The sequence below is a fragment of the Macrosteles quadrilineatus genome, unplaced genomic scaffold (genome assembly GCF_028750875.1).
Source record: "Macrosteles quadrilineatus isolate MER2022 unplaced genomic scaffold, UCM_ALF_1.0 Scaffold_1__1_contigs__length_201487025, whole genome shotgun sequence".
NCBI lineage: Eukaryota > Metazoa > Arthropoda > Insecta > Hemiptera > Cicadellidae > Macrosteles > Macrosteles quadrilineatus.
The window spans coordinates 186706471-186732129 of record NW_026542594.1 but is presented as its reverse complement, the minus strand read 5'-3'; the positions used below and the strand labels follow the sequence as shown (position 1 = coordinate 186732129).

Below are 25659 nucleotides of genomic sequence, written 5' to 3'. Positions count from 1 at the left end.
ATTTAGTACTAGGTGAAACCCGTCGAAATCGACGGTTATTTTCAAGGCTTACGCTAATTCATCTAACTGCGATAAGTTGAGTGAAATTATACATATTTTGAGCATTTAGCAATGTTTAAAGATTAATAAGTGTAAAAACAATAATGATATTAATTGCGTTAGTTACCAAATATGGTTGATCATTCAATGAATAAAATATTTCCCATACTATACGTCATCGGAGTTGTTAGTATGCTATCTGGTATCTCTTCTTTTGGAAGAACCGTTAAATAGTATTAAAATCGTATTGGTGGATCTTTGTACTTAAACACTTCCGTGATTTCATTGGTGTAATGCAGATTAATCTATGATTTTATTTGAAAAATAAATCTGTTTGTTGGGAAGACACGTTCTAACTTCAAAGAGAGGTATATCCGTTACAGTGTAAGTTTGATTTTCCTTCGTCACGTCGCGTCAGTTCGTATCGTACTTTTAAGCCAATGAATAATCCTCTAGCACAGTTTTGAGAAATTGGTTGTGGGGTTACTGTTAAAGCTGTGATCCTTGACATGGGGGATGTCAGTTAGTTGTCTCAGTCTTATCAGTTACATAAAGCTGTCAATATAATCTCTCAACGGAATGTTAGGTGTAGTGGAATATACTTGAAGTGAAGTTGGCTTTTATTCTTGAACTTTAGGGGCCTCCTCATTTATATAGTTGTGCAGCTTCATTGGCAAAAAATAATACGAATGACATAGTGATGGGGAATTTCCAAAAAGCAAAAAAATAATGTTAATTGGTTGTTACCTGTAATCGAAGTAACCTCTCTGAAAAGTCTGCAGTATATTGCAGTTTTCCAGCTTAATGACTTTCTAAATCATGCACATATTTCTAAATAAATATTGTAAAATGTTTTATCCAGTTGCTGTAAACCATTATTATTTTTTTTAAATATGGACACAGCTCAATTTGGCACCGTGCCCTTCTGCACTTGTATTATTTTGTATTGTTTTACACAATCGAAGATTTTTCCAATGATTGAAAGCATGTACAGTATGACAATAATCTCATGAACCTATGATGATCCGTCTAGAAAAATATGATAAAATATAGGGAAAAGGTGTGAAAGAGGCAGAAATCAACCTGTAAAATAGATAGAAGATAGTTCAATAAGAAATAATTGTAAGAGTTAGTGTCATAAAAGGATTTTCCACTGATTTCGTAATGGAACTTTATATTGGAACACATGACATGATACAGAAGAAAATCAATTTTAAAATCAGAAAATAACATTGCAAATACTTCTTTTGGACTATTCAGTAACTCCCAATAAATGTGTGTTGTTCAAAATACAATTTTAAAATTAACAGCTGTTTTATTAAAAAGTATTATCCACATGACCAAAATGTAAACAAATCTGTGGGGGGATTTTTAAAGGCTTCTGGGGCAGAGCCCTAAGCGAATTTTCTTCGTTTTTCTTTTGAAAACTCATCTACAGACCAAGACCTTTCTTTGGACACCTCTACCAAGTTTCTACGCCCAGCCGTTCTCTCAAATTAGTGGATACAAAGTTTCCAATTAAATATTTAGATTCCCCCATGTTAATCTTATGGGAGGAAACTCAACTTTGATGGAAGATCCTGCCCAAACTAAAAAATATATCAAAAAACGAAAAACACTTTGCAAAACTACAGATCAGGGCAATTTTTTCGACACTTTAATCATCAAAATCGGTCCAAAAATGAGGGAGGAGTTCTGTTCACAAAAATCGGCTTAGCGTATTATATATATAGAAGATAGATAGATGTGGTTGAACTTTTAACGTATGGAATAATGTAGAGGCGCAGAATGTTAGTAGAAACCATTCGTTTCACAATAAAATTGTACATTAATACATAAATACTTCCTGACCAAGGTAAAATATTATTATATTAAAATATGTGTAAAATAATCACATTTTTCGAGTAATTGGTTTTTGCAATAATTACAACACAATCTAATCGAGAAATAATTAAACAATAACACTAGCCTTCGTTTTCAACATTAAGCATGAAGCGAGGTTCGAAAAATACAGAATTCAACTTGCAATTCCAACTCAATCATTGGTTTTCCATATTTCAAATATTTGCCTGATGAAATTGAATCTCTCCAAAGACGTCTTATTTTCAACGGTGAAATGTTGCGATGAATCGTTTATTGTACGTATTAGTTTTCAAAAGATTGTGTGCTTAAATTATCGTAAAGAATAGTATATAAATTATGATACTTTCACTGTGCACGAATGTATTTTATTAGTACCGGTATACTGCATATTTTTAGCCAGATCAAATGTGTTTAAAGTCTCACTTTATGAAGATCAGACCTTCTAAATTATAAGGTTTCGCTACAGAACATTGACTTTCGTTACCAAGTTTGATTACTAAAATGAATACTACAATATTGTCTAAGGATTTTTACCCACGGTAGATAGAAGTAACTTAATACGTTATTTAGGAAACTAATACTATTCATTATGATTATTGATCATGTCGCTACGACGATACGTGAATAAAACATGTAGAAGAATCATATAAATAGACCTAAAAATTTACTGGTTCAATTCTAGGTGTTTTCAATTACATAGCTAAGTTTATTCATAATTTGTCGACCATAGTTCATCCACTACATGCTTTACTGCAAAGAAAGACAGAATTTGTTTGGGGGCCTGATCAAGACCAAGCTTTGGAAAAGATCAACTGTCATGGATGTCCGAACCGTGTCTCGCTTTATACATGTCTAAAGAAACCTTCCTCACAGCGGATTCCTCGTCATACGGTATTGGAGTTGCACTACTTCAGCTTCAAGAAGATGGACCAAAACTGGTTTTTTAATTAAACTAAATAGACTTTAAAATAGAAAGTATCGATCGATCGAACACTGGTTGCAATGAGATAGGTTTAGCTGAAATAAGGTCAATTAAAGTAAAATAAAAAAAGTAAATAAGTAAATTAGATTGATTGCACGTATTTATTGGATGTGCGTAAAACAGCGGTAGTGAAATAGTAAACCTGTTTACAGTAAATTTATTCCTCACATTCATTGATCTGATGTTTGAATACCGTTTGTTTGACCAAGTCAGCCCAAATACCAATTTTCGTCACGCTAATCAGAAGACGATGAATCGTCACTGTGCAACGTTTAATCTTTGATTTGCGAAAGGCTCACTCCAGCACTGTGCAATCTTTTGTAAATGATTTGCACTCTCTTCCGTATTTGCTCATAGTCACACTTGTATTTCTTATAATCCTGAAATCTATCCTTCAATGTTTTACCGTTAAGATGAATCCTGCTGTCGATCAGTGCGGTGTAAGTCTCGTAGTTACTGACAAAGTAGTTCTCCATGACTTGTCGAAGTGGCTGAGGCAGGTTAATCGAGTAATCGTCGTCCAACATCCCAACAACTGCTACTCTCAGAGTCTCATGTTGTATCAGCTGGTTGTATCGTTCAACTACACTAGAACGACCGTTTTCGTATCCGGGCTCGTTGTGGTAAGGCTTCTCGTTCAACAGACTCTGGATGGAGATGAGGACGCTGGTCAGACTCTGGGCTGGACTCCACCCAGGACCTTCCCATGTACCGAGGATGCTGAGGCAGACTTTACCGTCCTTGTAGAGGTTGGGGTTGAATCTGACCTCTGACCCGCCAGTGGTCATCAGTTTGACCTTGGGAGGTGCGATGGGGTAGTTCGGCGGGAACCTGACGATGAAGTAGAAGAAGCCACCCTCGTAAGGTGTGTTGTCGGGTCCTACGAGCAGACAGTGTACTAACGTGATGTCCTGCTCGTCAGCCACAACGTGAATACCTGGTGCAGGATCATTGTGGATCGCGACCAAGTCTCTCTTGATCCTTGACAAGCAGAGGGGCGCCAAAGTTTTTGTAGGAGACTGATTGTGTATCGGGTCCCAAGACATGGCTAACACACACTTTTCTCGGACTAAAATTAACTAAATTTAATCCTATTAATTTTGAATCACTTCTTTCGCGTACGAAATTAAGGTTGTAGAACTACCGAAACACGTTAAATATACAAAATACGATGAAAATGTAAATATTGTTGTTATTATTGATTGTAGTTCGAAACGCATGTGGATAACATTGACGAAGATTACAAGGAAAAGACAAAAGAATAGCTTCAGACTTCTAGAAAACTTAAGCGATATATATTTCAGCGCTACAGAGTTAAACCTACTGACTTAAAATCGGCTTCTAAATACACCCTACTGTAAATATTAAGTATGTTATGTGTTTTATGTTGTTGAAATTTTATTGCGGAAGTTCCAAATAATGTTTTTTTTCTCTTAAAACCGTAGCATTGGACAAGCTAGAGGCATGAGGAAAAGCTTACTTTAGCCCGTTACAAGGTATAAGTTCTTGTCCTTGGAGTGTTTAGACATTAGTTTTTTCTAAATAATGAAAGATCAAGGTTACTGTAATTTATTCCATTGTTTCGATAAGATTCCGTGTTATACGGGTATGATACTGGAATACAACTATATTATTTTGGACAGTGTCAATTGCTTTTATAGCTAAATTAGATCAATCGTAAAGACATGCTTTAAACTACGTGTATACAAGTATAATGAGTCGTTTATCAGTATATTAGTATCACCCCGTAGATAAGGGTTGTTGAGAAGGGCTTTACACGACTTAGCGTTCTAAAGTAATGCAGGGTCTACATATACAAGACTGTAATACGTGCATACGTCGTTTATCAGTATATTAGTATCACCCCGAGGATAAGGGTTGTCGAGATGGTCTTTACACGACTTAGCGTTCTAAAGTAACGGAGAGTCTACATATATGTAATACGTGCATACGTCGTTTAGTAGTACATTAGTAATACCCCGAGGATAAGGGTTGTCGAGATGGTCTTTACACGACTTTGCGTTCTAAAGTAATGTAGGGTCTACCCAAGACTGTCATACAAAAACTGGTTCTTTGAATTAAACTTAATAGACTTAAAAATAGAAAGTAAAGTTCGATCGACAACTGGTTGCAATGAGATAGGTTTAGCTGATAAGGTATATTAAGTAAAATAAAAAAGTAAAAAAGTAAATTAGATTGATTGCACGAATTTATTGGATGTGCGTCAAACGGCGATGGTGAAATAGTAAACCTGTTTACAGTAGGTAAATGTATTCCTCACATTGATTGATCTGATGTTTAAATACCGTTTGTTTGATCAAGTCGGCCCAAATACCAATTTTCATCACGCTAATCAGAAGACGATGAATTGTCATCGTGCAACGTTACATGTTTGATTTGCGAAAGGCTCACTCCAGCGCTGTGCAATCTTTTGTAAATGATTTGCACTCTCTTCCGTATTTGCTCATAGTCACAATTGTATTTCTTATAATTCTGAAATCTATCCTTCAGTATACTGCCGTTAAGATGACACCTGCTGTCGATCAGTGCGGTGTAAGTCTCGTAGTTACTGACAAAGTAGTTCTCCATGACTTGTCGAAGTGGCTGAGGCAGGTTAATCGAGTAATCGTCGTCCAACATCCCGACAACTGCTACTCTCAGAGTCTCATGTTGTATCAGCTGGTTGTACTGTTCAACTTCATCAGAATGGTCGTGTTCGTATCCGGGCTCGTTGTGGTAAGGCTTCTCGTTCAACAGACTCTGGATGGAGATGAGGACGCTGGTCAGACTCTGGGCTGGACACCACCCAGGACCGTTCCATGTGCCGAGGATGCTGAGGCAGACTTTACCGTCCTTGTAGAGGTTCGGGTTGAATCTGACCTTTGACCCACCAGTGGTCATCAGTTTGACCTTGGGAGATGCGATGGGGTAGTTCGGCGGGAACCTGACGATGAAGTAGAAGAAGCCACCCTCGTAAGGTGTGTTGTCGGGTCCTACGAGCAGACAGTGTACTAACGTGATGTCCTGCTCGTCAGCCACAACGTGAATACCTGGTGCAGGATCATTGTGGATCGCGACCAAGTCTCTCTTGATCCTTTTCAAGCAGAGGGGCGCCAAAGTTTTTGTAGGAGACTGATTGTAGGTCGGGTCCCAAGACATGGCAAACACACACTTTGCTCGGACTAAAATAAATTAACGAATTAATTAGCGTACGAAATTAAGGTTGTAGATCTACCGAAACACATTAAATATACAAAATACGATGAAAATTTAAATATTGTTGTTATTATTGTTTGTAGTTCGAAACACATGTTGGATAACATTGACGAAGATTACAAGGAAAAGACAAAAGAATAGCTTCAGACTTCGAGGAAACTTAAGCGATATATATTTCAGCGCTACAGAGTTAAACCTACTGACTTAAAATCGACTTCTAAAAAGAAAATAGACTTCTTACCGTTCCAAAGTAATGGAGAGTCTACATATACAAGACTGTAATACGTGCATACGTCGTTTAGTTGTATATTATTGAGCGAAGCGAGTGAAGCTCTTATACATCGCCTCTTATGCATTTCGTAATACGCAAACTCTTCCTAGACGGCTGAATCATTCGTTTTCAAATTTTGCATGATGATAAAGACCATATCGGTGAGTGCCAACATCTATATAGCGTTAAAAAAGTCTCTTAGGAATCCGCCCCACTGGGTCTCAAAGTTTCAATGTAATCCTTAGAAAGCAGTATTTGACACATAAACAAAGACATACGACTTTTGAATGCAGTAGATAAAGAAATAGCTGATATCATTATTGCACAGATATTAGAACAGAAACGGTATGGATCATAAATATAATCAAATGACGACACTAGCTTGAGGTCCGTGACGTATAAAGTGGTGAAGGAAGTAGTTAAGGTGAGCAGTCTGGAGTGTGGAAACTGTTTATGACGATTAGATTATGATATCTGCATTCCTAAAATTCCATGGGAAGGGAGGAAAACAGGTCCGCGACGTAGGAAGTGGTGAAGGAAGTAGTAAAGGCGAGCAGTCTGGAGTGTGGAAACTGTTTATGACGGTTAGATTATAGTCCAGTAAATCTGTCAGAAAATATGGGGTTGCTGTGCAAAAGGTCGGGTAGTTCTGATTTTTGGATATGTTGTTAGTATTGGGCCCATAACATAAAATCCAAGTTATCCACCTCGAGATACTGCCGCTCGCCGCGGGGCGCGCCACTTGTTATCGAAATATAAAAAATATGGCAATTCCTATTGTTTTTCACTCAATCTCGCGAACCGTTGATTTTACCGAAAATGTTATATTATAACATTAAAGAAGAATAAATTTGTGACAGTTTAAGCCCAACAGCAAGTATGTAGCGTAAATAATGGTCAAAATACAGACTATCAAAATAAATAAATTTTCCAAAGACGTATAAAAATTGTGGTTTTTTTTTTAAATATTTCCACAATATAACTGTTTGAAGCAAACACCGTATTGATTTAGAGAGTATGCCAGTTTTTTTTGCTATTAATAGAAAATAAATGAAAGTATGAATAAAAATACCCCCACCTCAGCAAACCTGCAGACTAAGCGAATTTCCATTTGCTTGATTTGATTTTCGCAAACCTATTTAAATAACATTAGGTTTAATTGGTGCCTAGGTTTGCTGCTACAGGGAGGGTAATATAGTATATAAAATAATAATAGTATGATAACAAACAAATAAATTTACCCAATTTTATAAAAATGTGTCTATAAATAAGGAAAAAAACAATAATTAAAAAAATCATCGCTATTGGAATAACTTTTTAATTAATTGGAATAGGTTTTTTTATTTACATTTTTTAATTTTCTCCGTAACCAATGACTGTGAAAAACATTTTAATGTACTAAATTATTTGTTTTTAAGCTCTACAAAATGGCCGAATCTTTTCATCAATTTCGTTGTCTCGAGCAATGCGAGAATGGCGCACACGTCACCATGTTGCTCACTGTTAATGTTCAACTGACGTCATTTTTTGTAATATTTCTCAACTTCCTACAGATTTGATGAGGACGGAACATCCCAAGCGCCCATCAAGTTACAACATTTTGTCTGTTATCCCTCGTCCCCGAGTCAATCCACCAGAGCTTTTCATTGTCTTTATGAGGGCCTGTTCGATGGCCTAATCAGACCAAATTCCACACCAGAGCTTGTCTGCAGGGCTAGAGATATACATATCTCTAGATATGTATATCTATATGGCTAGAGATATGTATATCTCTAGCCCTGGCTTGTCTGTACGTCTTGTAGTGAAATTTCCGATCTTTGTGAATTGTTTGTGTTCTTCAATATTAATCCTGTAATTCAATTCATATTCAGCATGTCCTGTATAGATGGGCGCACTTGGCGTGGAAAAATTATCCGCTGCATGGAAGATCTGTAGAGTGATTGTAATTGGAAGATCTTATTTGCCTGATCTTTCAGCCTCAATAAACTGTTAACTATGTTAAACTGTTTTATTTTGTTTTCATGTGAAAGTTGTGTACCCAAAGCTTAGCTTAAATGTTTATGTATAAACATTTGACAGCTTTGGGAAGAGTAGTTTTGCCGTTGAAGGTATATTTTGAAGGTCTGTTTTTCGGCATGTAAACCTACATTTATTAAAACGAGTTCGCGAAGCATGATCATTGAAGTATAAGACAAAACTTAGGAAATTAATTTATGTTTTTAGAAACGTACACGAAGTTCTTAACATTAATGAAATAAAAATGTTATACTATGCATTTATCCAATCGGTACTTCAATATAGAATTATAGTATGGGGAGGAGCTAGTAGTAATATTTTAAAGCCACTGTTTGTCAAACAAAAACTAATTATTAAAATAGCTTTTCAATTCAATAGGCGTTTCCCTACAAATTTATTATTCAAAAACACTCAATTACTTTCGGTGCGTCAACTTGTTAAACAAAACTTTACTCAAAACTTTACTTGTATATCAAGATCAACTTGTATACTCCAATCAAGATTTAATAGTGACGCCAATCACGCATAACTATCCCACCACAAAAGCTGTAAATGTAGTTATGCAGGTACCCCGAGTTTTCAAGTCTGCAAACCTTGCCAATGCTTTTTATATTGCGAAGTTTTTTGTATAGAAATATATTATCAGATATTAGAGATCTACAGGTATCTCTTCCAGTTTATAAACGTTCGGTAAGCAGTTGGCTGTCGGAGATTGGGCTCGATCAGTCTGAGAAACTTATTGGTTCAGTATACAATACCTAACAATAATTATACACAAGTACACCAAACAATATTTAGCGTACAAACATTAGTAACTGCAACTCCATTCACTCGACTACCTTTTACTTAGCATAAACTGTTCCTTTAGCTGTCTCATAGCTTAGTTGTAAATAGTATTTTGATTAATTTAGTTTTAAATTTTTAAGAATATTTCTAATTTGATTTGTAATAGAGCTCGTCCCGCGCACAGGTCTTTAACGGCCTATGCGGGACTGTTGTTCGTATTTTGTATATGTATATATTGTAAAAGATTTTTGTAAATAAAACCGATTTTTATTTTATTTGATTTGATTTGATCAGGCCATGGGAACGGTTGCTTTATGGGGTTTTTTGTTAAGAACGGGTTTTTCGTATTTCTGGCCCTTAAAACATACAATTTTACAATGTATCTCCAAACCATTTTGTAGAGCTTAAAAACAAATAATTTAGTACATTAAAATTTTTTATACAGTTATTGGTTACGGAGAAAATTAAAAAATGTATATTAAAAAACCTCAAGTTATTCCAATAGCGAAGATTTTTTTTATTATTGTTTTTTTTCCTTATTTATAGACACATTTTTATAAAATTAAATAAATTTATTTGTTTGTTATCATACTATTATTATTTTATATACTATATTACCCTCCCTGTAGCAGCAAGCCTAGGCACCAGTTAAACATAATGTTATTTAAATATGTTTGTGAAAATCAAATCAATCAATTGGTTTGGAAATTCGCTTAGTCTGCAGGTTTGCTGAGGTGGGGGTATTTTTATTCATACTTTCATTTATTTTCTATTAATAGCAAATAAACTGGCATACTCTCTAAATCAATACGGTGTTTGCTTCAAACAACTATATTGTGGAAATATTGAAGAAAACCACAATTTTTATACGTCTTTGGAAAATTTATTTATTTTGATGGTCTGTATTCTGACCATTATTTACGCTACATACTTGCTGTTGGGCTTAAACTGTCACAAATTTATTCTTCTTTAATATAATAATATAAAAGTTTCGGTAAAATCAACGGTTCGCGAGATTGAGTGTAAAACAATAGGAATTGCCATAGTTTTTATATTTCGATAACAAGTGGCGCGCCCCGCGGCGAGCGGCAGCATCTCGAGGTGGATAACTTGGATTTTATGTTATGGGCCCAATACTAATAACATATCCAAAAATCAGAACTACCCGACCTTTTGCATATCAAAATGTATTTTTTACTGGACTATTAAGGTATCTGCATTCCTAAAGTTCTATGGGAAGGGAGGAAAACAGGTCCGCGACGTAGGAAGTGGTAAAGAAAGTAGTAAAGGCGAGCAGTCTGGAGTGTGGAAACGGTTTATGACCATTAGATAAAGGTATCTGCATTCCTAAAATTCTATGGGGAGGGAGGAAAACAGGTCCGTGGCGTAGGAAGTGGTGAAGGAAGTAGTAAAGGCGAGCAGTCTGGAGTGTGGAAACTGTTTATGACGATTAGATTAAGGTATATGCATTTATAAAATTCCATAGGAAGGTAGGAAAACAGGTCCGCGACGTAGGAAGTGGCGAAGGAAGTAGTCAAGGTGAGCTGTCCGGAGAGTGGGATCTGTTTATGACGATTAGGTTTAGGTATCTACAATCTGAAAATGCTATGGGAAGAGAGGGAAACAGGTCCGTGACGTAGGAAGAGGTGAAAGAAGTAGTAAGGTGAGCAGTGTGGAGTGTGGGAACTGGAAACCATTTTAGCAGTTTTAATATATCTGCAATGCTGAAATGCTATGAGAAGGGATGGAAGCATGCCCACGACATGGTGAAAGAAGTAGTAAAGACTAGCAGTACGGAGTGTGGGAATGTTTGTGCCAATAAATTAACGTATCTAAAATACTAAAATGCTATAGAAAGTGATGAATACAGGTCCACGACGTAGGAAGTAATAAAGTATGAGCATCAACATAGTGTGAGATGCGTCTGTGGCAGTTAGATTAATGTATCTTTAATACTAAAATGTTATGAGAAGGGAAGGGAACAGGCCCCACGACGTAGGGAGTGGTAAAGGAAGTAGTAAAGGCTGGCAGTGCAGAGTGGGGGAACCGTTTGGGCAGTTAGATAAATGAATCTGTAATACTTAAATGCTATGGGAAAGGAAGGAAACAGGTCCACGACGTAGGGGTGGAGAAGGAAGTAGTAAATGTGAGCAGTGTCGAGTGTGGGAATGGATTAATGTATCTGCAATGCTAAAATGCAATGGGAAGAGACTGTAGACTGTAGGTTAAAATAATCACGAAGCACGAATCGATACATATTTTCGATACATGCAATCGTTTACAACAAAAATTTACAACTGAGTTGACAAGAGCTGATTTTTACTCTAAGGCTAAAAACGATTTTTACTCCCAAAGAATTCTTTCTAAAGAATAAAAATGCTACTTTAGACCCGCAACGCATGCATTAAAACGACTGTTTTTACTGTAGTATGAAAAAAGAATATAATATGAACCCTTGAAACTCCGCTCAATTTTGTGGATGCCTCTGCGAACGCCACCTAGTAGTAATATGTCTAAAGTAATGACTTTGCATACAAGTTGCGTTCTGCGATACCAATACTAGTTTTCAGCATTTCAGTGAGGAAGCACGAACATTACCACGATTAAACTTACAAAACTCTCGGCACGCGTCTTCCAAGTTCTAAACGATTTAAAACTCTTTTAGAACCTCAGTTGGTGGCTCAAAACACATTTTCCGGGGTGAAATAAATTGTAAGTCACATATTAGTTTCATTCATAGGAAAATTTCCCCTAGAACTGTTTTGACTTTTGTTTTTATATAGACAACATTTTGTTTTAGGCTCGTAGTGTAAATATTAATATAGGTTAGTGAAAAAATAACGATTAGATTCGGAACGTTATCCTATCCATGAGGTTCAAGAGTTTCATGAGCGGACCAGCATTTACTTTTGCAGCCGAATTTTATTTCACTTTAACCGTAAAATAAAATGGAGACATTTTTTCGAAGAGCAACCAATTCTTTGAGGTGAAAGAAGTCAGTGAAAAGTCAGTTGAAAGAAGTCAGAACCTCTGAAATGCTATTGAATAAAACCAAAGTGATTGATTTGTCAGTATTATTAGTTTCTTATTACCTCTACTATCAAAGAAGATTTCAGGTATGCAACCATACAGCCAGTCCTTAAAATGCAAATTATACAAATTAAAAATTTTAAAATCCGCAATTTGAACCTCTTCAATGCGGTAAATCCTTTAAGAGCAATACAATTATAAATAGGCAGTTTCCAAAGATCTTTGTCGTTTTCCAAACGGCAATTTGAGGAGTTTAGTATCCCGATCCTTCCTTGTATCATCAAACTCGCGTTAACCCTCTCCCTTCCAACCCCCCCCCCCCCTTCAACAACCAACTGGTATCTATCTCACAGGGAATATTAACCACTTGACAATATTGCCATTGAAATGGATTATAACAAGTTGAATACTTCTTCAACGAGACTTCATTGTCAATTTGATTTTCAATTGTATCCAAAATGTGTTAGGTAAAAAGAGTAAAAGTAGAAGAATTTCTTATAAATGACTGGGTAGCTGAGTGGTTATAAATGCTCACCTAGTAATCAAAAGGTCACCGGTTCGATCCTGAGAAAAGTCAGTAGCTTTTTGATGGTTCGAAACTGGACCCAGCTGTTCCTGATCATTGGGCTTTAAAAATGGTCCTGACTAATGAAACAGCTGATCTTAGGCAGTAACAAAGCTACACAGGTCATCACACATTCTACACTCATCCTTCACTCATATTTGGGTTAAAATACGCACCTAGGTGGCGTCCACATCCCAATGATTGATAATTGATAATTTAGCAAATACCAAACTAAACATTGTAATACAATATTTTATAGTATTTAGTATTTATTTATTATTATTTAGTAGTATTACTATTAATTAGTATTACATGGTTCGTTTTAAATGACAGAGCTTACTAAAAACCTTTTACATTAAAATATATAATAGAGGGAGCAACATGTTAATCTAAAAACCATTAAAGAACTGTTGCAGTCTATAGTCTAAGTAGACTGTAGAAGGTGTCTGTGTGTGTTGTAGTATGTAGTCTAGTGTTGAAGCCGTCCTTAGTTGTAATGTTTTGATTTGTATGGCTGTAAAATGGAGATGTCCGTTGGAAATAAATAAATAGTTATAACCAAAAGTGAAACACGGTCAAAGCTAATGTTGCATATCAATTTACTAGTTTATATTTACTGCCAAGCTACTGTGTACTGATTAGAGTAAGTTCCATAAATGGACCAATCATTTCAATTTTATTTCAGTTAACATTTTATCTCCAAAAAAAGCTTGAACTATGTTCTAAAGTAAACTTTGTGGCTTTACTTTCCGTGAATGTGAGTAGTGTTTATTTTAGGAGGCGATAAGACAAAGATTGTATTTTCGTTCGTGTCAAAAGTCACGCACTTGAAGCACGCATTCTGTTCAAACGATCGATGATTTGTACTTGTGAGAGTGAATACGCGAGTGGCAATGTATGAACCAATACTGCAATGAGATATGCTTTTAAAACTAGTTTACTGAAAAATCTATTAAAACAATACTTTCAAATAACCTTCTGTAACGGCTGAACTAAGCTTGACATGTAAATACTTTATATTTGACTAATACAGGACAATTGACGTACTATTTACTTTCTCTGACGTGGAAAAGAAACAACAACTAAACAGAAAAAGGCCAAGCTTAATAAAATAAACATAAATCCATCGAACCCGGCTAAAATGTCTTGTATTATAAACAAGAAATACTCGTACATAAGTTTAAAACTCATCATCTTAGAAATAGACTACACTACGCCGTATATAGTTTTCAAGCTATTATCATATTTTTACCAACCCCCCTCGGCGTTATCTGACGAAGTGTTGTTAAATTTTGTAGCTACATGCAGAATTTAAATTTCTCAAGTAAACTCATCATCCGATCGTAGCAAAAGCATGCTTTGAATTGTTTAGTGTGGGTTATAATTGACTACTCTCATGAAAACTAAATATTATTTAGTTTCATGTTCGGATATTTCCCATTTTAGCGCACTGTCAGTTACAATAGTTTTATTAATTATGTTTTATTAGGTTTGTACAGTAATGATAACGCAGTTAAATAACAAGACAAGTACGCAGACAACAATACACATTTCATAAATCGGATTTAGCTAATAATTGTCATAATTGCCTAGTTAATTTATAAGAGGGCATTTTTTATCTATTCTGGTATACACAAGGATTATTGCATATTGAATGTGTTAGTACAGGGTGACTGGTACTCAGTGTGACAAAAATTTTTGGTGTAAGTACAAAGTAAATGAAGTGTGATGATGCATATCAAATGTATAAAAATTAGCTTCCCAACAAATTATTTTATGTTTTTCAAAAATAACCGTGCTTTTAAACTTAATACAGTGATTTCTCAATTACCTGTATATGGATTTGAGTAGATAATGTCATTTTCGTGTTCTACATTAAATTTTGAACAATAATAATAGAAAAGGACGGAGGATCAATTGTAAAAACTCCATTGTAAATAGATTCAAAGATAAAAATTAAGATGTTTGATAAAAATTTAAAAAAAAACAATGGTCTATTGCATGTTTCACACCCTGTATACAAGAAAGCGTCGGAATCGGAATATGTTAAAAACTAATTTTTATCTTTGAATCTATTTACAATGGAGTTTTTACAACTGATCCTCCGTCCTTTTCTATTATTCTTGTTCGAAATTTAACGTAGAGCACGAAAATGATATTATCTACTCAAATCCATAAACAGGTAATTGAGAAATCGCTGTATTAGGTTTAAAAGCATGGTTATTTTTTAAAAACACAATTAATAATTTTTTGGGAAGCTAATTTTTTGACTTGGAACATTTTATATGCATCATCACACTTCATTTACTTTGTACTTAACACAAAAAAATTTTTGTCACACTGAGTACCAATCACCCTGTATAGTTAACAGTCGCTGCAGTCAACTCTTTGAGAGCAAAATGGAAGCTAACTACAATAATTCAAGACACATCACATAGCTGCCCGCATATACCCCCAGCTCCCGCCAAAACATGTCAACTTGGCGCGTAAAACAGTTGCATCAATCAGCTGTTGAAAACCCGTTAAAGGACCAAAAAATAATTCATAGTGATTGGCTGTTGTAATTTATAAATCTGTATACAATGGATTGTATTGTCACAACCAATAATTCGGAATCATCCAAACTGTAAGTGATTAATTCTTTTTTATCTTTCTCGTTTCGATAGTTTAGTATACTAGTTTGTGTTTATTTGAATTTATTTTATGTAATACTTTGTAATGAGCCCAGACATGAAACTTGTATACTTCAAGAAGTTAAATTTTCCAAATACATCCATGGAGTTTCTAGAAGTTCCATTTGGAAGTTATAACTACTCCAACCAACAAACTTTGAAACGAAATTTTCTCTAAAAAGTATACTCTATGTTATGAAATATTCATTGTAGTTTATGTACCGAACATTTTTCTATCTTACGTATTCATGTCGATAGGTATTCAAATGTAATATTGTAACAAAATGTAGGTAAAAGTTTACTATTTTTATTGGACATTAAAAAAATACCTAAAAAATTATATATATGTATACTGATCGAGGTTCTACAGCAAATATATTATACACTCTACTATGCTGAATAAGTTTTCCAATGGTTAAGGGTAGTCCCTTTTCTGGTTCTACCGATACCTCCAAATTAGGGAAGCTGTCCATTCCATTCCCATGTCTAAAATACTACGAAAGACTACAAAACTATAAAATACCCCCGCCTCAGCAAACCTGGGACTAATCGAATTTCCCATTGATGATTGGATTTATACTAAAATGTTTCCTTAAAAATATCACATTAATTCCCTATTTAAATAGAATTAGTAAAGAGTACTTAGGGTTGCTGCAACAGGGAGGGTAAAAAAGTATTTTTTTCTATGTTCAGTTTAGTAAGAAATAAATGCATTTTCCAAATTTGAGTTCATAAACAAGCAAACTACAACAGTTTACTTATTCTCCGTCAGAATAACATGAGAATTTAAAATTTACAATTATTTGGAATTTTCTCCGTAACCATTAGGGGCATAACAACGTTTCATTATACTAAACGATTTGTTTTGATAGTTCTACAAAATGATTGGGAAAGAAATTGCTAAATTTTATATTTTTTCGTTCAAAAGTGGGAAAACCCAATTTTTACCCCATAAAACCCCCAATAAGCCCCCGTTTCCATTGTCCGATCATGCTGGTTCGCATAAATGTAGGTTTACACGTTTGTATCAAATGCCATCAAACGGACACTCACACACATATATATGAATTTGAATGGTGTTTTTGGTTTCTGGGGACATCAAAATGAAAAAGTAAATCGGTCCCGGGTCCAGGTCTTCATGAGTACTACGGAGCTCATTCCCTATATGGGAAATTCGCTAAAAAGCATGTTTGCGTGATGTTTTTAACCCCGAACACTAAGCCTTGATACAATCGATCACAAACCAGTAAAAGTCTGAAGCCGAGGATGGCCACTAAACAATCAGTTATGGTGATAAAAGTTGCATAACAAACCAATCAATCTGAATAACACCCGTTGCTAGATTCATCGCCAGGTACAAAGCCCTGATAGTTTATTGCACCAACACCAATACCGTTGCATCCATTGTATCACTTTGATGTCGGTCGTTTTATCGGGGAACAAAATGTGCTGTTCCTGTCCGACACGTATTTAGTTTACGTCTACGTTTGCGTAGATTGTTTACGTTATTTAGTTAACGTTTTAAATTACGTTCTTGCAACAAACGTTGAGATTTTGAATTATATGAAAGTTATCGTTGTGCCAGTCTTACGTAGTCAATGAATTACTAGTTTCTATTATAAAGTTCAACAATTTGATCACACGGTTTATTATATTCGACAAACGTCCCTCATATAAATATATTGACACAACACGATCAACATAAAAGAATCATCAACCATTTTTTTTAATTGTAAAGGTCTTTAAGGGACGTATAAGTCTCGCAAGCTAAAGTCTAACACACAGAAAAACACACGTTTAAAACTATTATACACTTTTAAACAAAATTAAACCGAAATACAAATCCAAACTTACGATAGGTATTCATATTCATCAACCCATTGTTCCTATATGATTTTCAAAGAATCCAAAACTTTTCCAGTAATTAAGCGCTAAAGACTCTTTCACCTCCTTCGAAAATTATATAGGAAATATTTGGGATTTTATGCAGTTAAAATTTAAGCCACATTATAAGTTTCCAATATAATTTGTAATTTTATCACAATCAAGGAAGTATTTGTAAGTACTGTAATCCATGTTTATTAGAAAGGCTAGAAGGACAATGTTGTTGGGTAAAGTAAATAAGGGCAGTAAAGTAGCGTAATGGATGTTTAGGCGGTGTTAACCCTCTCAGTTTACAAAGTCAAACGACAAACACAAACAGTAGGAGGCGCCCGCATCTGTCAGACAGTCGTAACACCGTAACACTGTCACTGACAGCGCTAGTGTATACTAGAGCGTAGAAACATACTATAGAATATGTTATGTGTATGCCAATGTGTTCCTCCATAGTCTGTGGTAGAATCTTTGGTACTTCAACTGTCTATCACACCACAAACAAACTTCTGGATGGTGTTAACGCTCAACTATTCAATACCCTAAAGTCCAATCTTTTGTTCCTTTTCACAGACTAAACCTTATTTTGCACGATGGTCTACTAATCTAAGAGAACCGGTTAAGAGTGTTTCCAACCACACAAGGGCCACAGAACAGATTAAAATTTACGGGCCAAGCGAGTATCAGGCCTACACTTCTGCCAAAAATAAAACATGGTCTTAGTAAATATTTAATGTTAATCACCAAAGTGGAAAAACTGATTGATAAGAATTGCGTAAACATTAAACGATTCTTTACCAAATCATGTAGAAAACCTGCAATGAAAGATGTTTGGAAAAAGCTTAACATGGGAAGTTTGAGATTTTATGATCATGAATAATGGGTGAACAATTGACATCTTCACAAGCGTATATACAGGAGTGTCAAAGTGGAATTTACAGCGATTTCTGGTGGTAGATAATTTTAATACTTTAATACTTTTAATACTTTTCTTTGAAATGTCGACCATACAAAGTAGGTATTTTAAGCCAAGTATGAATGGAGATGAGTGTAGGATGAGTGGAGCGATCTTGTAGTCTTGTTAGTGACTAAGGCCGACATTCCTTAGACACAGCTGTTTATTAATAGCCCATACAGCTAATGGCAACTAAGGGACCTACAGTTTATAGTGGAATCCGAACCACATTTTTGCCTTGGTATATACGAGTACGAATTGGTCTAATTATCAGGACAGTACTGCGGATAGTCGTAGTACTCACTCGTGCGGATGTTAATCCACACCAGGGAGTATCGCATCCACAGTGCATGCCTATAAATATCCACAATTCGTGACCTCCTAGTAGCTGGATTCCAGGACGACACCACCCGTCCCAGTCATTCATGAATAAGGATTGTAGGACAACCTTTCCCAGGGTCTCCTGGCCAAGGGTTGGTCGTAAAATATTTTGGCTAGGGCGGCCAACCTGTCCCAGGGTGCATGAGGATTAGTGCTGGGACAGGTTGGCCGCCCTAGCCAAAATACTTAATGGCCGACCCTAGACTAGTAGAACCTGGGACAGGGGTTGAAAAATAGGTAATCATAAGATACCAGTACTTAACTGAAGCATACATAAAATTTATATTTCTAAGCTGCAACATAAGCTTCGAATGCAAGTAACAACACTTTTAAGGAATATCTTTACGTTTCCGGGATCAAACACGGAGAACACAATATCTTGCAAGGACTAGAAAATTGTCAGCCTGCTCTTTGCTCTTCTTAACAATCAAGTCATTGTGAAAAACTTGGTAAAGTATATTAAATTAGTGAATATATTTTTTTTTTATTTCCTCTTTGGTTGCATTTTCAAACACTTTCAAACACACATGATGTGAAAGTAAAGAAAATACTCGTCAATCAAACGAGAAAGGGTTAAAATATTTTTTAAATTTTAATGTTTATTATTTAAGGGCTTATTTCCTAAAAAAGCCTAAGAAACAAATTCTCCGCATTCATCTTTGCCATTACAGTACAATAGTGGGTTAAACTTGAGTGACCCGCAGTATTAGAGAATTTCTCTATAGGGAAGTAGCTATTACCGTAGGTCTCATGGTAAGACCTACCAGGGACCGATTTACTTTTTTAATTTGATGTCCCCAGAGGCCAAAAACACCATCCGTTCAAAACGATTTATATCTGCGCGTAAACGCGATAACTTGAGTAATTTCTTTCCCGATTTTGATTAAATTTGGGTTGAAATGAGTTCGCGAACCAGCATGATCGGACCATGGGAACCGGGTTTTGTGGGGTAAATATAGGGTTTTCTTATTTTTTAAACCATAAAAACTCAAAATGTGCCTCTTTCTAAACCATCTTAAATTGCTAAAAAAATCAATAATTTAGTATAAAAAGTGTTTTGTAAAGTTATTGGTTACGGAAAAAATTAAACAATTAAATTTTTTAAATTCCTAACTAAAATAGATAATAGATAACTAAAATAAATCCTTTGATTTAGTTAAACGATTGGCGTCTATGCAGTACAGCTGTTGAAAAAATTGAGGGGAGAGGAAGTCGGGCCGGACTGGAAGCCGAGCAAACAGTGGTAGGCCTAACCATAATAACATACAGTAATATTAAAACTAAAATAAACTTGCTGAAAATGTTATTACACTTGTCTTTTAACCCAGTAAACTAACACATTTTATCTTGAATGAAATGGTGTAGTAGGTTTCTTTTTTTTACGTTGTTTGTAATTACCGAGATGCTAAATCCAAATTTTCGACCTCGGCAACCTTACGGATCACCTCCAAAAACCTAAAAAATCTGCGGAATTTCGCACTATTTTTACGTTTGTCCGTTTTTGACCCTAAAGAATCACTTTTTCATAAAAAAAACTACCATAATCATTTTTAAAGTACATTAGATTACCTATCATTTAGATCAAAAATGGTTAATACAGGCCTAACAGTTTTCAAGATATGACTCAGAAAATAATAAATAAAATTACCAAATTTTGAACTTTTTTAAGTTTGGCTAACGTTAACCCTTAAGCATAACTTTCTCATTATTTTTTATTAAAACAACCATAATTACTTTAAAACTACATTAAATTGCCCACAATTTAAGACCAGAATGGTGATTATATGCCTCACACATTGAGAGTATATAGCCTCTTCAAGGTTCATAAAATCTTCTATAAATGCTTGTATTTCAAGTTTCAAGCTATTCAATTAGATCAAATTTTATAAAAGAACCATAATAAGAATATAAACAAATTTATTTCATTTCAACAACAGATTGTAAGTTTTATTTAAAAATATTTCTTATGGAAGGAATCTGTCGTTATTAAAATGGTCATACTATTAAGAGGAATTAATAGAAAGAATGAAGAGGCAACAATGAAAAAAAGTTTTGACTTTGCTGTCGTTCTGCTATGCTACATATTACTTCTTTTATGCCAAGTGTTCGCATCTGTGCCTGCAGGATATGTTGAAATAAGGAAACAATATGGATCTCAATAAACAGACTATAGAGGACTATAGAGCAGGTGCTCATTTGGTTAATGAAAAGCTATGTAGGTTTGACTCGGGACCGTGGTATAACTGACACCGTGCTCACCCGATGGACACTAGGAATGATATAATTTATTTGTAGAATATAAGTGCTGAGGTTGAGGAGTAGGCCTACCACAATGTTAAGGCACATACAACTGAGCAGCATGTGGAAATAAGACCCTCACAAGTCACTTGAGTTGAAGCGGATACAGAGAAGCTGTGTGACTGGTTACTTTGTCACCCTCCATTCCCTAATACTGATGTTATAATGTTCTTAAGCAGTGGAATTGTTGGAGGGAAACTGTCAACTGTCATATGGCTAGAGATATTGGCAAGGAAGCGATGTTGAGAGTTTTATGAGGAAAATATGGATAAGTCAGATACAAAAGGAAGAATTAAGTAGTATCTCTTTCTTCTGAAGTTAATACTGTGACTGTTGGCAATATAAAGGTGACTATTGACCCCCTCATACTGTTTCACAGGCTATGCGTTCTGAAGCAGTCGGATGAGGAACTAAAGCACTTCTTTACGCATGGATTTTCACCATTACCTCAATCTCAATCGTCACAATTGATGAATTGAATGAAAACTAAATTATAGTTCAAACATCCAAACGTCTCAAGTTAGTCAGACAAGTCAATCTTCATCTGATACCCGTTATGGAAGATTTTATGAACCTTGAAGAGGCATATCTCTCAATGTGTTAGGCCTATAATCACCATTCTGGTCTTAAATTGTGGGTAATTTAATGTAGTTTTGAAGTAATTGTCGTTTTAATGAAAAAAATATGAAAAGTTATGCTTAAGGGTTAATGTTAACCAAACTTAAAAAAAGTTCAAAATGTGTTAATTTTATTTATTATTTGCTAAGTCATATCTTGAAAACTATTAGGCCTGTATTAACCATTTTGGTCTTAAATGATAGATAATCTAATGTACTTTAAAAATGATTATGGTAGTTTTTTATGAAAAAGTGATGATTCAGGGTCAAAATCGGACAAACGTAAAAATAGTGCGAAATTCCGCCGATTTGTAAGGTTTTTGGAGGTGATCCGGAAGGTCGCCGAGGTCGAAAATTTGGATTTAGCATCTCGGTAATTACAAACAACGTAAAAAAAACCTACTACGCCATTTCATTCAAGGTAAAATGTGTTAGGTTACTGGGTTAAAAGACAAGTGTAATAACATTTTCTGCAAGTTTATTTTAGTTTTAATATTACTGTATGTTATTATGGTTACCACTGTTTGGTCTCTCGGCTTCCAGTCCGGCCCGACTTCCTCTCCCCTAAATTTTTTTCAACAGCTGTACTGCATAGACGAGATTTAGCACATTTTTATTAGTTTAAATAACTTGATGTAGTATAAAACAATCACTTTACCACAATAATGCTAGTTGCTCTGAATGTTTTTTTTTACTTATGACCCATGTATCTCGTTAAGTATTGATTTTAGGAACACGATGTAATGAACATTATTGTTGGAAATTTAATGTTCTTCATTTTTGTATAAGTACATTTCACCGCTGGAGGGCACTGTTTTCGAGATATTTACAGAAAACCGAAAAATTGTGCATTTACACCCCCTTCCCCCCCATAGCTCACACCCCATCAGTCAGGACTTTTAGTATGTTGTTCAGGAGGGTATCCCCTACAACTGTGCAAAAATCCGGGACTACACCATTTTTTCCCACTCATTCAGCTTCGTTGACTGGACTATTGGGAATTTTTCATCTGGCGAAAAATTTAGGGTGGAATGTCTAGTTGTATGTTCAGATGGTGTTACATTTTTGTAGGTTTAAAATTTGAAGTACATTAAGAATACTTAACTTTCCATGATACCCTTTCAAAACATTTAAGACGTAAAAAACTTGTATTAGGGCTATCGTATAAAAGGGGATGATATAAATAATACGTCTTATATAAAATGTATTCACAGAAAAATAAATTGTCTCATTTCCCTTTAATACAAGATTTGTATTATTTTTATGTTAATTTAAAGTTTTAAACGTCATTAGTGCAGTCGAACGTTTTCGAAATTACAAAATAGACTTCATATTTTATTGTGGAATGAAATATCTTTAAACACTGTTTAAAGTCATTAATAGTTCACGTTTCTACTAGTATATTCAGATTATAATTGATTTGATTTATTGTTAGTTTTTTTTTTTTGCTTTTTCAAATCACATAAATAAATAGCTAACAATTCCTTGAGGGAAGTAATATTATCTTCTCGTCCATCGCAGTGCAAATGCTAGAAATATAATCCATTGCATCCACTGTCAACTATCGTCAAACTCTAATCCTGGCAGCAGAGGCGGCCAACCTGTCCCACCCCGACCCCTCATTACTGATGGGAAAGGTTGTCCATCCCTGCAAAACAGGCCAGAAATTCGCAGGTCAATTTTAACCCTGGGAAAGGTTGTCCGTTTCCCATGAATAAGATGTGGACAATGGACATCTTCACAAGAGTGCCAAAGAGGAATTTTACGGTGATTTCTGGTGGATAGATATAGGGCAAAGTGGCAAACATGCTAATCCATGATTACATTTAAAAAGAGCTTGACTAAATACAATAGTGAGATATGTGCCCCACATTAATCTATATTACCTCGCACAACAAAGTGTGGTTTGTAATGGATCCGATAAAACATAAAAGATATGTTCTGGCCAATTTGTTTCTCAGCATTCATTACAGTTAATGCCGCCATTCACACCGCTGATCACATAATTGGCCATTAGGGTCGGTTTGTAATTAAGTTGTCTATCAACTTTTGATTAGTTTATTATTCGTAACACTATACGAGCTATTTAATTTATCTCCTCTATTCAAACATTTTGTAGTGTTGGTTGTAAATTGGTTTACTATTTACCTAACAAGTAGCTTTACCCGGTATTCAAATGAGGTATTCCCCTATTCCCTACTTATTCCCTATGGGAATTTCGATAAAACCACTTTAATCATAGTAACACTTTACGAATCCTTTCATTCTTATTTCACATATTGAAGCCCTAAATAATTTCGATTGGTTTTAATTGGTGGCTATTCCGTAATAAGAAGGCGATTTTGAAAAAAGTAGAGGAACCTAACACATTTTAAATAATTGCTTAACCCTATTTTAAAAGAAATATTCCTCCTCACCATGTATTTCAATGAATGGAATTGTGAACATCGTTATATTATCTATAATGACTTAATTATCCTTTTTCGACACGTAGTTTTAGTGACTTTATCCAAATATAGACAAAAAAGCCGCCAAAGTACGTAAACTTCGAACTTCTTCAATACCATTAATCTCAAGCTAACTTTGGAAGGGATGACAAGGTTTAGTCATTAATGTCAAGAATGTCGGCTTGCTTGGTTTATCCTTCTCGGGTTATCTCAATCGGCGAATCCTTGCTATGGAGACGAAACTTTCTAGAATTGGAAAGAATTTTGTAAAAGATCTCCATTGGGGTAGATTAAAGAATGGGGATACACTTTAATAGGACGAAGAAAAGATCTGCAATAGAGTGGGGAAATCTTGTATGGAATGGGGGAAAGAATCTTACATAGGATGGAGGTAGAATATTGTCTATTATAGAGAAAATTTTGTTATAATATGAGGGATGAATCTTTTCTAAAAAGGGGAGTGTTGTAGCATGGCGAATAATATTTTCTAGTATGGGTAGCTTCTTTATTTGGCGGGGGAGAATTTTTATATGGTGGGGATCTTTTCTAGGGTGGAGAGAATCTTTCCTAAGGTGGGGAGAATCTTTTTAAGGTGGGAAGAATATTTTCTAGGGGGGAGAATCTTTTTTAGGGTGGGGGAGAATCTTTTCAAGAGGGGAGAATCTTTTTTAGGGGGGGGAGAATCTTATTTAGGGTGGGAAGAATCTTTTCTAGGGGGGAGAATCTTATTTAGGGTGGGAAGAATCTTTTCTAGGGGGGAGAATCTTATTTAGGGTGGGAAGAATCTTTTCTCTCGGAGAGAATCTTATTTAGGGTGGGAAGAATCTTTTCTATGGTTGGGGTGTGGAAGAATAAGATAGAACCCTTTCTAAGAAGGAGGAGAATATTTTCTTGTGTAATAATAGATTTATTCTAGTATAGGGCAGAATATGTTTTATTATAAGAGAAAAAATCACTTCCAAGATTCTTTAAGCTGTGTAGAGGGTGGAAATAGGAAGTACATTAGTTGAGGATGAGTCTGAGGCTAAGCGTTGATGTGTTCGTGTTGGCTACGTCACGCGAGCGAGGCACGAAACTTGTCTTAATATACCGCAACATCGATTAGTGCGATAGAGCAGATTTTATGGTAAACCCATGGACTTGAAACCCAAACGTGGACTTTTCAATACCATATTTTAAAATCATGCCTTAAACAAACATTATAGCTGTAATTTAAAGACTCGTGTACAATGTAAGACATCACTAAAACAAATAATATTTTACCTGATCAGCGTTCAGGGATGTTTCATTATTGATGTCAAAGTTATTGATAGATAACATAAGTCCCTAAAATGGTGGGACTCGGTGGAGTGCGAGAGATAAGGGGTTTCATACCCAATCAGTTTGTATGAGTCACCAAATTTGTATTGAGGAAAACAAAACAATTAATCTTAAACCTTTATAAGATAATAAAACATCTTAAAATAAAAGAAGATAATGACATCTTACAATGCATGCCTATTGCCTACCAAAATTGTACTTGAATAAATAGCATTAGTGGAGAAAAGATACGTCTAAATTAGTTATTGCAATTCAATTGCAACTAATTAATATAAGAGATCAAATTGTTATAAAATGATGTAATTAAGCCAGATTTCAGGGGCTAG

At 35.1% G+C, this 25659-nt stretch overlaps 3 protein-coding genes across 3 annotated transcripts in view; all 3 read right to left on the bottom strand.

The window, feature by feature from the left end:
* LOC128991830 (transmembrane protein 132E) overlaps nt 1–25659 on the bottom strand; it is a 202195-nt gene that overhangs the window by 93983 nt on the left and 82553 nt on the right. The window lies entirely within an intron of this gene.
* On the bottom strand, nt 2972–4070 carry LOC128991823 (ubiquitin-conjugating enzyme E2 Z-like). Its single transcript, XM_054415027.1, has one exon. It carries the CDS (start codon nt 3928–3930, stop codon nt 3157–3159), a length of 774 nt encoding a protein of 257 aa, XP_054271002.1. The 5' UTR covers nt 3931–4070; the 3' UTR covers nt 2972–3156.
* On the bottom strand, nt 5105–6175 carry LOC128991814 (ubiquitin-conjugating enzyme E2 Z-like). The gene has a single exon (XM_054415016.1). It carries the CDS (start codon nt 6041–6043, stop codon nt 5234–5236), a length of 810 nt encoding a protein of 269 aa, XP_054270991.1. The 5' UTR covers nt 6044–6175; the 3' UTR covers nt 5105–5233.

Bases quoted from the DNA above. Each gene is read 5' to 3' on its own strand.
- LOC128991823 (XM_054415027.1), bottom strand. From the start codon at position 3,930: ATGTCTTGGGACCCGATACACAATCAGTCTCCTACAAAAACTTTGGCG.
- LOC128991814 (XM_054415016.1), bottom strand. From the start codon at position 6,043: ATGTCTTGGGACCCGACCTACAATCAGTCTCCTACAAAAACTTTGGCG.